General features: G+C 36.7%; 1 protein-coding gene and 1 pseudogene across 2 annotated transcripts in view; both read left to right on the top strand.

Moving 5' to 3' along the window:
- The window catches only part of LOC306639149 (olfactory receptor 4C16-like), a 469263-nt pseudogene that overhangs the window by 418657 nt on the left and 36476 nt on the right, over nt 1–14130 (top strand). The window lies entirely within an intron of this gene.
- LOC306639157 (olfactory receptor 4C11-like) lies at nt 8749–9660 on the top strand (the record flags this gene model as incomplete). The annotated part of the gene is made up of 1 exon (XM_079102565.1): nt 8749–9660. The coding sequence occupies one exon, from the start codon at nt 8749–8751 to the stop codon at nt 9658–9660; it is 912 nt and encodes a 303-aa protein (XP_078958691.1).

Here is a 14130-nt window from a genome sequence, read left to right as displayed (position 1 = left end):
TAGCCTCTTCGACAAATGGTGCTGGGAGAATTGGAAATCCATATGCAACAGAATGAAACTAAACGCCTATCTCTCACCATGTATGAAACTAAACTCAAAATGGATTAAGGACCTCGGAATCAGACCAGAGACCCTGCATATTATAGAAGAAAAAGTAGGTCCAAATCTTCACCTTGTTGGTCTAGGATCAGACTTCCTTAACAGGACTCCCATAGCACAAGAAATAAAAGCTAGAATCAACCACTGGGATAGATTCAAACTAAAAAGCTTTCTCTCAGCAAAGAAAACTATCAGCAATGCGAAGAAAGAGCCTACAGAGTGGGAGAAAATCTTTGCCAATCATACTTCAGATAGAGCACTAATCTCCAAAACTACCCTAAAATTCCATCTCACCCCAATTAGAATGGCGATTGTCAAGAATACGAGCAACAACAGGTGTTGGCGAGGATGTGGGGAGAAAAGTACACTCATACATTGCTGGTGGGGCTGCAAATTAGTGCAGCCACTCTGGAAAGCAGTGTGGAGATTCCTTAGAAAACTTGGAATGGACCCGCCATTTGACCCAGCTATCCCACTCCTTGGCCTATACCCAAAGGACTTAAAATCAGCATACTACAGAGACACAGCCACAGCAATGTTCATAGCTGCTCAATTCACAATAGCCAGACTGTGTAACCAACCTAGATGCCCTTCAATTGATGAGTGGATAAAGAAACTGTGGTATATATATATATATAATGGAATATTACTCAGCCATAAAGAATGATAAAATTATGGCATTTGCAGGCAAATGGATGAAATTGGAGAATATCATGCTAAGTGAGATAAGCCAATCTCAAAAAGCCAAAGGACGAATGATATCGCTAATAAGTGGAGGATGACACATAATGGGGGGGAAGGAAGGGTTAGTGTTAGGGTTAGAGTTAGGGTTAGGGAAGGGGGCAAGTATGGAGGAAGGAAGTACTGTATAGAGGGTAAAGAGGGGTGGGAGGGGAAAAAATGATTTCCCAAATTTCATAAGATCTTTATTTAAAGTAAATTTAAGTGGAAAGTATGAGAAATGTACTTTATTCAAAGTCATTTATTTGCTCATAAGCAAAGAAGCAAGGTTTTCAACATTTTAAAAATATTTTCTTCATGTTGGTGGCTCAAGACTGAGCTCATTTTCTAATAAAATATATCTCACTGTGTCTTCCAGGAAAGTTGGAGTTCCTGGGGGATGGGGAATTCCAATGGAGAGAATGATAACCCAGAGTTGTTAATGCTTCCCTGACCTCAACACAAAGCTTCACTGTCCCTCCACATCCTCTCTGTTCTCATGAGTGGGATTAAGCTTCATCAGGGCATTGAGGCCAACCTGTAGAAGTTCCTAAGTTAGGTGAGGGGTATCTCACCATGTGGAGAGTTCATGGTCAGTGGTGAAGTTTCTGTGACAGTATGTGATAGACTCCTCTCTACACAACTGAACTTCAGGACCCTTGGTGTTGCTTCCCTCTGCGACACTCTTCCACCATGATATTCAGGGTCACCTGAAGCCCTGAGAGTTGGTGCTGGACTTCTATGAACTGAGACCTCTGAAACCATGAGCCCTTAAATAAACACTTGCTCCTTTAAAATTGTTCTGGTCAGATCTTTTAGTTGCATCAGCAAAAAAGGTGACTGAAATAATATCTCCCTTAAATTCCAAATTTCTGTAGTCACCTATTTGACATTTTCCTTTACATGTTGCATAGATATCTTCACATGCAATGATTGATTATGTTTGGTTCAAACATACTTTGTCTGTAACCTTCTCACAAGAGTCATCCTCTAAAACCAGAAAGTCAAGAGTTGAAATCACAGCTTACACCTAACATATTAGAAAAAATATGCATCAAAAATATACATACTATCCTGGTCTACTTGCCATCATCTCTTACTTATATTACAGCACATAAACTGTAAACACTCTTTCTATCTTCACCCTTCATCTGCTAAGTCTAGTTTTAGCTAAACTACGAGAGAATATTGTTATTACTAAAGCAACATCAGAGAGACTTCTTACTTAAAACCCAGCAATGGCTCCATCTCAGTCAGAGTAAAGAGGAAAATCCTGACAACGATTTGAAATTCTTTGTCTCATTGGTCTCCTGTGACACTTACACACTTGGTCCTCTCCTAGTTTCAGCCATACTGGCTTCCTTGCTGTTCCTTGATCCTTGACCACATCAGGCAGGTGTTCACCTTGAAACATCATCTCTTCCAGCTGCCTTCTCTGCTTAAAGGACTCTTGTAATAAGATTCTTGACTAGTAGTTTCAGCTACTTAAGATCTTCTAGACTACATTCAGTATGGTCTTTCTAATGGTCATATTTAATACAGCTTTTCCATCTAAAACCTGATCATCTTATTATTTATCAAACATTTTTTGTTTCCTTCTTTTCTCCCTTTTTCTTTCTTTCTTTGTTTCTTTGTTCCTTCCTTCCTTCCTTTCTTTCTTTCTTTCTTTCTTTCTTTCTTTCTTTCTTTCTTTCTTTCTTTCTTTCTTTCTTTCTTTCTTTCTTTCTTTCTTTTTCTGTTTTTTCTTCCTCTCTCTCTCTCTCTCTCTCTCTCTCTCTCTCTCTCTCTCTCTCTCTCTCTCTCTCTCTCTCCCTTTCTTCCTTCTCTGAATATCATACTACCCAGGACCTTACAACCATTGAACCAGTGTTCTACCACTAACCTGTATCCCCATTCTCCCTTTTTCTCTTTATTAGTATTTGTTATCTAACTTTTTTCCTTACTTGTTTTATTTATTATTTCCTGTCTGTTCCCACCTTCACATAACACAATCTCCAAGAAGGTAAACATTTTTGCTTATTTTGGAGGGGAATTAGAGTGCAATTGTTGAGCACATTGGACACAGTAGAAACCCCTTCTAGGAGTATAGAATTATAAAATGGAAAGGGAACTTATACGTATTTTGAGTTTTATAGTTGCTTCCACTAATATTACACTCTAACAAAGAGATCCAATGACACAACTTTGAAGTACAGGAAGTAGCAGGCATGGTGACATGTGCTTATAGTCCCAGCAGTACAGAAGACTGAGGTGGACTCATCACTGGATATCTGGAATTGGACACCAGCTTGGGCAACATAGCAAAACCACACCTCTAAAGTAAATAAATAAATAACAAAGTTTAGAAAGTGTATATTTTTTGTGGTCCAAATGTTTATGTCCTGAACAAATAAAAATGCCAGAGAGTAGAAAAAATCAGCCATATAAGGTACTGGTAAATTGCCGGGTAAACCACCATGAAAAGGGTATGACTCCAAGAAGATGAGAATTTCACTGACGTGACTTATTCTGTGGCTGGTTTTATCCTGGGAATGATTGCTGATTCTGGGCATGAACAGGTCAGGAATCAGGGCTTTGTACTGAAGCAGGGTCATATCTAGAAAAAGAGTTGAAGCAGAGAACCCAGAAGAGCTTTGGAGGAAATTTGAAGAGACCTAGTATTTTTTCTCTCAAAAAGATGTATGGATTGAACTGTATTTTCCCAAGAAGATACTGAAAACTAAATGCCTGTACCTATGAACATGCCCTTATTTGCAAATAAAGTATTTGCAGATAACCAAATTAAGAGGAAGTTATTACATTGAATTCTAATCCAACATAAATGTGCCCTTATAATGAGAAAGAATATGAACACCAAGACCAATATATGCTCAGAGAGAATGCCAAGTGAAGATGAGGTGGGGGTGGGGATGCTACTAAAATCAAAGACCTCCAAAGATTAACAGCATCCATTGATGGTAGGAAAGAATCACAGAAAGAACCATGGTCTTCAGAAAGAACCATGTAACAATAAATAAATAAATAGCAGGAGGAAAAGAAATAGAACATAAATATGAGGAGAACACAGAGCCAAAACTTGGCTCCTTTAATAGAGTAGTAAAATTGACAATTTTCCATCAGTGCAGTTGTGGTTACATGGTTCTATACATTTTTCAAAATTCATCTGTGCACTTAAAAATGCTGCATTTATTGTGTATAAATTATACTTTAAGATGCTAATTAAAAATGAAAATGTGCAAAAACACTTTTTATTGAAATCCTCTTTCTCTACTGACTTCAAAATGTTTTTAAAATTATGCAGATTTTGGGAAGTAGTTTTATTTCTAACTACTTGTATTATAATGCATATCCTCAATATTATTAGGAATAATTCAAAATTATCAATTATTAAATCATTAGTAGTAATTTATATTTAATGATAATGCATGTGTATGTGTGTGTGTGGAGGTGTGTGGTGCTGGGGATCAAGCCCAAGTCCTGTAAAAGCACTGCACCTCTCCTGTACACCACCAGTCATGATGGTAACATGTTTCAGAATGGGAATCTAGGAGAAGTTAAGAAATGTACCTACAGTCCCAGAAACACAAGCAATGAAGGTAGAATTCAATTCCATCCGGTCTACTTGTGTTTTAACTGTGCTGAGAATTGTGACTACCATTCAAAATGATTCCACTTATAGGAGAAAGCCTTTGGTAGCTTTAATAGTGTACACCTCCATGAGACTTTTAATGCATGCTGGGATGGTTCACTGGGTAACTGAAAGGGCAGTTGTCCCTAAGGACAGACCAAGAAAACAGGAAGGCAACTGAATTTGCCTCCCGCCATCCTTCCCTGGAACTAATTGGTTCATGGTTTGCTGTGTGCCTGGGTTAACCATGGTGAGTAGCTCATTGAGCAAATCCTTCAGGACTTTTTGGGAAGAGTTGTGGTACTTACCTGTGGAGGCTGCGCACTTGTGAGTTTTATGAAATATCTATAAATACTTGATGGAGGAAAATGAGATGTTCGGCAAAGAGAATATTTTGGGGTAACATAATTGACTTCAAGAGTACTTCTTCATGGAACTGTGGTGATATTTTCTTTTCATTCTAGAAATTCTTAGAAAGAGAAGTAACAAATTTTCTGTCAATATTCCAAATCCTTTGGTAGATTCTAACTTAGGCCTCCTATAAAGATCTATCTGGATCATCTCCTCTGCCATAGATTCTACAATGGAAAGCAAGAGTGAATGAATCTAAAGCATATTTTTTATGCTGCAAATTTCCTGTATGTTATTCATCTTCACAGTAAACTGGAATTGAAAAATAGAAAAGTATGATCATCTTGTTACATGTCATCTCTTTCTTACCAAGAAAATAGGTAAGTTTTCAAGTCCAGTTGAATTTTCTTTCTTTTTCTTCCCATTCAGGACCAAGTCACTGTCATCTGATTCTAAGAAATATAAAATTTCTAAGAAATATAAAATTCTGTAAATATATTTTTCCCAATTGATGTTGAAAAGTTTTCAGTATTTCAGGGTGGTTCAACTTTCACTGGCTTAGGCTCAATTCCAACTGAAGATAAAGGGGTCAAAGGGGGACCTGCACATGTCTTATTTGCAAAGACTGAAGTCAGGACAAAGATAGGGATGCACACTGATCAGATGCAGTCAGTTGGCAATGAGGCTGCTGGTACTGAGTATCTTGATATCGACCATACTAGTGTTGACTGTCCAGGGTCTCTTGTAAGCCTTCCTTTTTCTGGTGTTAGAGGAAGACATAACAGAAGGAGTGAAGTGGGGAGCAGCAAAACTCTTCAGCAAAACATCAGAAGAATACACTTTATCTGTGGTTCCTTGCTTATCTTTGCCTGGTGGGAGTATCCCTCTTTTATCTCCCAATTCTCCCTTTTCTGACTCTTGTTCATAATAACACTTTTTTTTAAAGTTTTTGTTCTGATTTCTCCTATTATTCTCTAACCTTTTTATTCCTCTCACTAATATTTTTCAGATACACCTGTAAAATGCTGGTCTCTTTGACCCATCCTGAAGACTGCAGTCCTTTAATAACTAAGAAATGTCCTGAACTTTTTACATGGTTTTTTTTTTTTTTGCTATCTGTTCATAGCTTCTTGATTCTGTGCTGGCTCCACCAGGATGGATGGAATGTGATAGTTCACATGGCAGTGAGGATGGAGTGTTAAGAGATTTCCATGCAAAAAAAAGGTCTGTGTTCCCATCCTGGGTCTTCTCTGATTACTCTGTGCTAAACTTTGTCTCCCAGATTATTCTAAAGTGTACAAATTGAAATAGCACAAGACTGCCTTACAAGGTATGGTAAAATCAAATGAATGTAAAATGGCAAAACAAAAGTGAGAGAAAGATATACTGGGGATTACATGATTCAATAAATAAAGAATTTAACAAGACTGTTAATAAGAAACTCATTTGACTGGAGAACCCTGGGAGATTTTTCTGAGGAGATGTTATTTGAATTGGGCACTCTGTCCAAAGAGAAGTAGAGAGTGGAGATTACAGAAGAGTAAAGGCCATCATACGTTGAGGTATGGAAGATTTGGGGAATGAGACTGTGGGTGTATTTATGAGGGCAGAAACTTTAGACATGACTGGAGCATGTATAAGGGGAAGCTTTGGGAGGATAAAGGACAAGTAAGTGATACAGGGAATGGGGGTTTGAAAATCATAGCAAGCACCTCACCTATTGTATTTGAAAAGCATAGCAAACATTTTATTGTATATATTAATTATTGTATTTTTAAAGTGCCCACTTTCTCAATTAGAGGATAAGAAGGAGGAAAAAAAAATAGGAGAGAATGTCAAAAGTAAGAAGATGGAATATCTGAATTTGGGTCCTTCTATACCATAGAACAGATATCCCAGTAAGGATCTTGAAGGATGCTAGGAATGGTCACTGAAAATATGGAAATTTGTGAAATTTCAGTTGCATGTGTGTTAATAATTCTCAATGAAAACTCACATAGGTATGCACCAAATTCACTTTAGAACTGAAGTACAAGATACTATGCAAAAGGAATAATATCTTGGCTTTGTGACTATAAAAATGTTCCCATTAAAGCAGATAAAATTGTGTATATGAACAAGAAATTAATTTAAAAAGTAACTAGAGATAAACAGCAGAATGATCAATTGAGGGAAAGGAGCAGAGAGTGGAGAGAAGGAAGGGGAAGGAGAGGTACTGGGATCTGAATTAGAACAAGATATATTTCATGATTCTACAATTATGTCAAAATGGCCATGTGTCACTAAAAAGAACCAATAAGTAAAAGCACATGAAAGATCTTTAATTTTGCAATGTCTTACAGAGAACAGTTGAGAGAGAGCATATCTGGTCCCCCTCTTAAGAAAGGAAGTACCAAGTCTGAAACTGTAATGGGTTATATTGTGCATGCCTGCAAGCTTCAGGGCCAGGCTATATTTTATTGGTGCCACAGTGAATTCACTGTTTTGTGTTTCACCAAGTTTTTAAGTGCAGGGGACAGAAAAAGAGATATCTTAATTTGGACTCTGAAATTTTTTAGGAGATAGAGTCTTTCTTCATTATATATAAGCTCTTCAAAGTGCCCTCAAACATAACCTGTTAAATACATTAAATAACTGGGCAATTTTTGTTTCTTGTGTTGAGTAAATCTTAATAAAAGTTGATCTCATGCTTAATGCTTCAGATTTTATAGGTTACCAATGACAAGGTATCCAATCTTCACAGTCTGGCTTTCATGTACTGTGACTAGAATGACAAATTGCTTTCAAAGCTTTTCTACTATATCTTTGGAGTCTGGATTACCAGAGATTTTGTATTGATCTATTAGTTCAAGATTTTTTTTCCTACTTATTTACATTAAAATTTGATTTGATGGCCCTCATCCTAAATTCCCACACTCTTCTGTCATAGCTCTGAATTTCACCCTTCTCCACAACAAAAGAACTGTTTAGATTTTTTTCTCTCATTATGGGTTTCCTATAGTCAAGATATTATGAACTTTTAATTCATTTGCTTTTTATATCTACTAAAAAATATTAGGTGCTGCCATTACTAGCTATAGAGGATATCTACTTTTTCTAATATCAATCATGTAGTGGCTTAAATGATTGACAAATGTATCTACATTTATTTTAGTACTCATAGAAGTTGATAAGACCAGTTGATAAGAGGAACATTTTTTCTGTTCCTCTCAGCAATTTTAGATAACTTTGATTCAGGATTTCAAAAACCAAGGTACATTGGTAAGAGGTTGTGAAAATAGATTTTAGAGAATGTGTTGAATCCAAGATACTAATGGGACAGAAGATAAAATGGACACAAAAGTGAGCAAAATTAATTGAGAAGAGTTTTGTTGGGTAGGATTCTTCAGTATTATTAATGCTTAATTTTATGGAAGAGTGTTTTAAAGATTGCAAAGTGCAGAGTTAAAATTGTGATACAAGAAAAATGTGCATAGATGAGTTTATATATGTGGATATGAAACCTTTTTTTAATTCTGAAGTTCAGAATAAAGTAGAATAAGTATTTTCATTCCAATTTTGATATAGGAAGGCTGAGTTGCAAAACAATCACTCATCCAAGGAAAGAACAAATTCTGCAGATCTCAAACTAGTTAAGAACCAATATAGTTGAAGGACATTTGTCTTTTATTTTCCAAATGCAAAAAAAAAAAAAAAAAAAAAAAAAAATTGCTCCAGTCCAGTGAGTTTTGGGGTCAACAGAGAAATCTAGAAGATTTGAGGACATCACAGTCTTAAAAGATGCCAGGGAATTTTGTCTCACCACAAATGCACATGGAGGTAACTGCATGTGGTAGAATCAAATAATTTATATATCAGCATACTGATCTTTTAAAGATGCCTGTTACTTTCTTCTTTATGCAAGCTAAACATTTGTCAACTGCATGTTGCCCACAGGCACTGACATGGTGATGTATAATGGCAGCGTGACTGAATTCATTCTGTTTGGGCTGACACAAGATGCTGCCAAACAGAAGGCGATATTTGGGATCTTCTTGATTCTTTACCTCATGACTCTGATGGGGAACTTTCTTATTGTGGTGACCATTAAAACAAGCCAGACACTTGGGAGTCCCATGTACTTTTTCCTTTTCTACCTGTCCTTTGCTGATGCTTGCTTCTCTACAACCACAGCCCCCAGACTGATTGTGGATGCCATTTCTCAGAAGAACACTATTTCCTACAATGAATGCATGACTCAAGTTTTTGCAGCACATTTCTTTGGTTGCATGGAGATATTTGTGCTCATCCTCATGGCCTTTGATCGCTATGTGGCCATTTGTAAGCCCCTGAGATACACAACCATCATGAGCCAGAGAGTCTGTGGTGTGTTGGTGACTCTGGCCTGGGTGGGATCTTGCATCCATTCCTCAGCACAGATTTTCCTGGCTTTGAGATTGCCCTTCTGTGGCCCCAATGTGATTGATCATTATTTCTGTGATTTGCAGCCCTTGTTGAAACTTGCCTGCATGGACACTTATGTAATAAATTTGCTAGTTGTTTCTAACAGTGGAGTCATTTGCATGGTGAGTTTCACAATCTTACTTATGTCCTATATTGTCATCCTATATTCTCTGAGAAATCACAATGCAGAAGGAAGGCAAAAAGCCCTTTCCACATGCACCTCCCACTTTGTTGTTGTTGTCATATTTTTTGGTCCATGTATATTTATATATACTCGTCCACCAACCACCTTTCCAATAGACAAGATGGTGGCTGTATTTTATACAATTGGGACACCTTTACTGAATCCTTTGATCTATACGCTGAGGAATGCAGAAGTGAAAAATGCCATGAAAAAATTATGGTGTAGCAAAGTATGACTTTACTTGATAAATGATATGAGAATTCTAATGTACACTCTCTCACCAGTTTAGTTTTTATTACATGTAAAAGATAAAATATTAGTGATAAACAAGATCTCTTTTATGTGTGTGTGCATAAATCATAATCTCATCCAATCCTCTGTAATATATATATTATACCTGACAAATCACAAAATAATTGTGATGTACATTTGTGTATACTAATACCTTTCCCAGATTTTATTCTAGCCCCTTTGAATGTGATCATAAGAGTAATCCAAAAGAAACTGAACAGAGTTAAAATTGTTGTCAACCTGAAGATTAGAGAGAATGCTTCTACAAAATGCTACCCTGGAAATTTGCCTGTTTCCCTGAGGAAGTATGGAATGATACATGCTCAAGCTCCTATAAAAAGATGAAAGTCCAATGGAAACCTAGGCCTTACCTAGAAAGTCTCTCAAAATTCAGTGAATACACAGGGAGAAGGAACCCATTATTTGGTTGAGATTGGCAGAGTCAGCCAGCCTGTCTCTTGGGGTGGGAGTGGGGGCATCTTTCACATTGTTCTTCACAAAAGAGAGGGAGGAGGTCCTGAGAGGGTTTGGCAACTGGAAGATGCAGAGGGAGGAGAAAGATCAATGTAAGAAGAAAGAGAAGGTGAAAGAAAAGTGGTGATTTTTCCCCAGGTAGAAAGGGCTTTGTTGGTATTCATATATGGCCGTATGAAAATATACAGGAAGTGATGGAGTTTCAGGATATCTCTGTATCACTTCCCTTAGTAGCTTAGCTTCTCAGCTGTTGTGCTTATTTAGTTTCCAGAAATGAAGAAAGAAATGCTTATTTTTCTCTCTTAATAGTTTCTTAAAATTTTAACTTTAGATAACCTGGAAGTAATGGTCCAGTGTAATGCTTCTCATCTTTGGTCTTTTAGCATTGTATAAATGTGTTTTAAGCGCTTCTCATTTTGAAGTATTTTAATTTTGAAAATAAACTAATCTGTGTGTATCATGCACACTCACCCCACCCCACCTCATAAACTCACAATCAAATATGGTCATGCTCTTTCTATACCTGAGCATAGGAGTGCGACCACATTGGCACCCAGACACACCACTCTAAGTGACGACTTAGGCTCATGAACAAAGAGCATGATGTGCTTTGTATGTAAATGGGCATTTCTGTCAACTGAACATAAAATGTCATTGTGTTCCACAAAGACTTGCAATCACTCTGACACAGGCAATTGGTGATAGAGGAGACTTTGACATGCCAAGGAGTATATCTGTGAAAGTTCTCAGTTCCATAATGGCAAGAAGTACCTTTGTTTATGCCCTTCCTAGATGAATATTCAGTTTTTTCTAATTTTAGTCTTCCAATTCTGTTTTTAAACATTTGACTCTAGTTCTATGAGGGTTATATTTAAATTTAACTGCATCTTACATAAGCAGGACATCATAAAATAAAACTATTACTTGCCTCTCTCTGATGCATCAAATAATATAGTTGAGACAATATTTTATCAATGTCTGAATGAAAATTCAGAAAGTTTCCCGAATTTTCTGTTGCTGTTAGATAGAACACAGTCCCAATTCCCGTGAATTTTGAACAAGTCCTCTATCATAAATTTAAAACCCATCCAAATGAACCCATGTATCAATGAACCACCCTCTTTCCATCCACCCTCCCCTACAGCACAGCAAGGGGACTATGGTTAACAACAATTAATTGTCTATTTCTGAATCACTAATAGGGAAGATTTTGAATGATCACAGAACAAAGGAACAATAAATGGTTGAGTGATAGATATACCAGTTACAATGTTCTGATCATTACATGTTGAGATATCACCTTGTACAATGTAATGCCATGAAATTATTATGTGTCAATTAAAAAAATAACACAAAATTTTAAAAAATAAATTAAAATGTCCAAGACATGTTATTTTCCAACTGTGAAAATTTCCTTCCACTGAGGCACAAAAGCATGACAAAGGAAAACTAGATGGTGAAGGCTGAGTGAACATAGGAAAGAGAATTATTCAGGAGGGAGAAAACTCTTATTTGTCTTGGTTTCTTAATAAGCTGACTCACTTGCCTATGCACCTGACAGATGTTAAAATTCTCTTTTTTCCCTTCCTTTTTGGGATTTTTTCCCCAAGTCTTTTTAAGATACCTGTCTTGGTGTTTCTATTATAGTTTCTTTGATGTGGAAGGAAAATGTCTACTCCATGTGATTCCTGGTGATGCCTCCTTAGGTTTTTAAAATGTTGTGACCCTTTGGGGCTGGTACCTAAAACACTCCTATGACTCCCTTTGGCAGACCATGGATGTCTTATCCTGAGAAAGTCTATCAATATAGAAACACTGTAGATGCATGTCACCAGCAACCCTCACCTGATTATTATTATTATTATTTTTACTAAATTGGCCAGTGACTCTTTCTACCTTGGTGTTTCTGATCTCAGTCTCCTGGGACAATTAGTGGGGAAGCTTCTATGCTCTCAGAACAATACACACACACATACACACACACACACACACACACACACACATACACATCAATTTGAAGTGAGTGGCAGGCACATCTCCACAGGGTTTACCAAAGCTATTTTCACAAACCATTTTCCCACTTTACACATTGACCAAGGGTTTAAATCCTTTTCCTAGTTTTGCGAACTCATCCCTGCATAAGGCCGTCTGGTATGGAAATAGGCAGTGTGATCTGGACACACTTTGTTATTTCACATGCACTATGTCTAGTCAGAATTAAAATTTTACATATTAAAACATGAGAGGTGTTGGTTCATGAATGACTTGTTTATATCAACAGTGGATCTTGAGAAAATTCATTTTCATTTAGAAAGGGGCAGTACATTATTTTAATGCAATAATCATTTCTTTGCATCCACTGTAAAGATACCTTTTAGAGACAAATTTTTGTAAACTTAAACTTATCTGAAAACAGAAAACTTCTAAGCAAATTAAACAAGGACTAATTTTAGAGGTGGAGAGGAAAGCAGAGGTGTGGGTGGAGGAAAACGATGTTTGAAGATCAGTTTCCTACTGGGTTAGAGGAAGAAGTCAAGGTGATCTCATAAAATACCCAAGGCAGCTCCAGTAAAGTCATTTGGTGAACTTTATGGTGAAAGGGACATTTTTGGTTCCCTATCTCTACATTTAGGTTTGAGGATTATTTTCAAAATAAATTAATTAACAAATAAACCTCAGGATTTAGGAAAGAATTAGAAAGAATCATTACTACAGTGTCAACAAATAATAGGAAAGGATAATTTTGAAGTAATTTCAGCACTGGTCACTTCAAATAGCTAGGTGACAGAGGGGTGATGTAGGCCCAAGAGGGTAGCAGTTGATCACGCTATTTTGGGGCACACTGCAAGAATCAGTCTCTATCCCCTTATTCCACCTGTGAGTCAGAGGAGTCCATTGCCTTAGAAGGTAGAAGGTTAGTACCTGAATAAGCAGAACAGGGCTACAGAATGAGAACAGCATCTTGCCTCCTAAGACTACCCTGGCCTCCAGGCTTGACTACGATATCAAGATTTTCTCACTTTCACCATAGGAGAAAAGGATTTTGGGTTTTCACACAGCAAATCCCACCTATTTGAAGTGAATAAGTTTAATAGGAATGATGAGCACCAGCGACTGACAAAAATGATGAAAAGGAGATGGCCATGTGAAGATTAGTGGGATAAAAATTCCAGAGAGAGAAAGCTCTGATTCTGACACAGGAACAACTGGGGCATTGTCAAGGAACTACATAAGATCAGTGAGTAGAATATAAGGATCCATTTAGAGAATGGAGAGAAGAGGGATCTCAAATGCAGGCAAGGTATTGTCAGTACATCTGTGTTCAGCCCTTCTTGAAACCCCAGAGGAAATGCAGGCTATTGTGACTGCTTTAAAGTGATCAAAAGTTAAAACATTCTTTCTGGATATAGATAGCTCTTTTGTACCATAGAAGAGTTGAGCAATGTCTTTCCATGTTCTGAAAAGGTTTTGTATTGAGCTTCCATTTTTCTCTTAACTTTCAATTGTAGAATTCACTTCGGAATAACTTCTTGAATACTTCAGAGTATAATACAACTTTGTGTTTATTTATTTTTTCCATTTATTAACAGTGAAGAAAAAAATCCACAAAAATGTGATTATTTTGATTTTTATGAAAACCATAAGATGGTTTTATATTATTATAATAATGTGAATATTATAAAGGATCTTAAAGTTCTTACATTTATATTTGTATAATCTGATAGGATTAATGACTATATAAAGATCAATAGAATAAAGAATATGACATTAGCTTTAGTTTTACATTTCTTATATTACAGTTGAAAGTTTTCCTGACTAGGTAATCCTGGTATCAAACTTTAATAGCTTGTCCTGATGAACTCTCAATAGAATAAAAAATCAGCTGAGCCTGCTAATAGAATCCTTCTCAGACTTACTCAATATGAAGTAGCCTCCAAAA

The sequence above is a fragment of the Sciurus vulgaris genome (assembly GCF_902686455.1).
Source record: "Sciurus vulgaris genome assembly, chromosome: 11".
NCBI lineage: Eukaryota > Metazoa > Chordata > Mammalia > Rodentia > Sciuridae > Sciurus > Sciurus vulgaris.
This window is presented reverse-complemented; position numbering and strand designations above follow the sequence as displayed.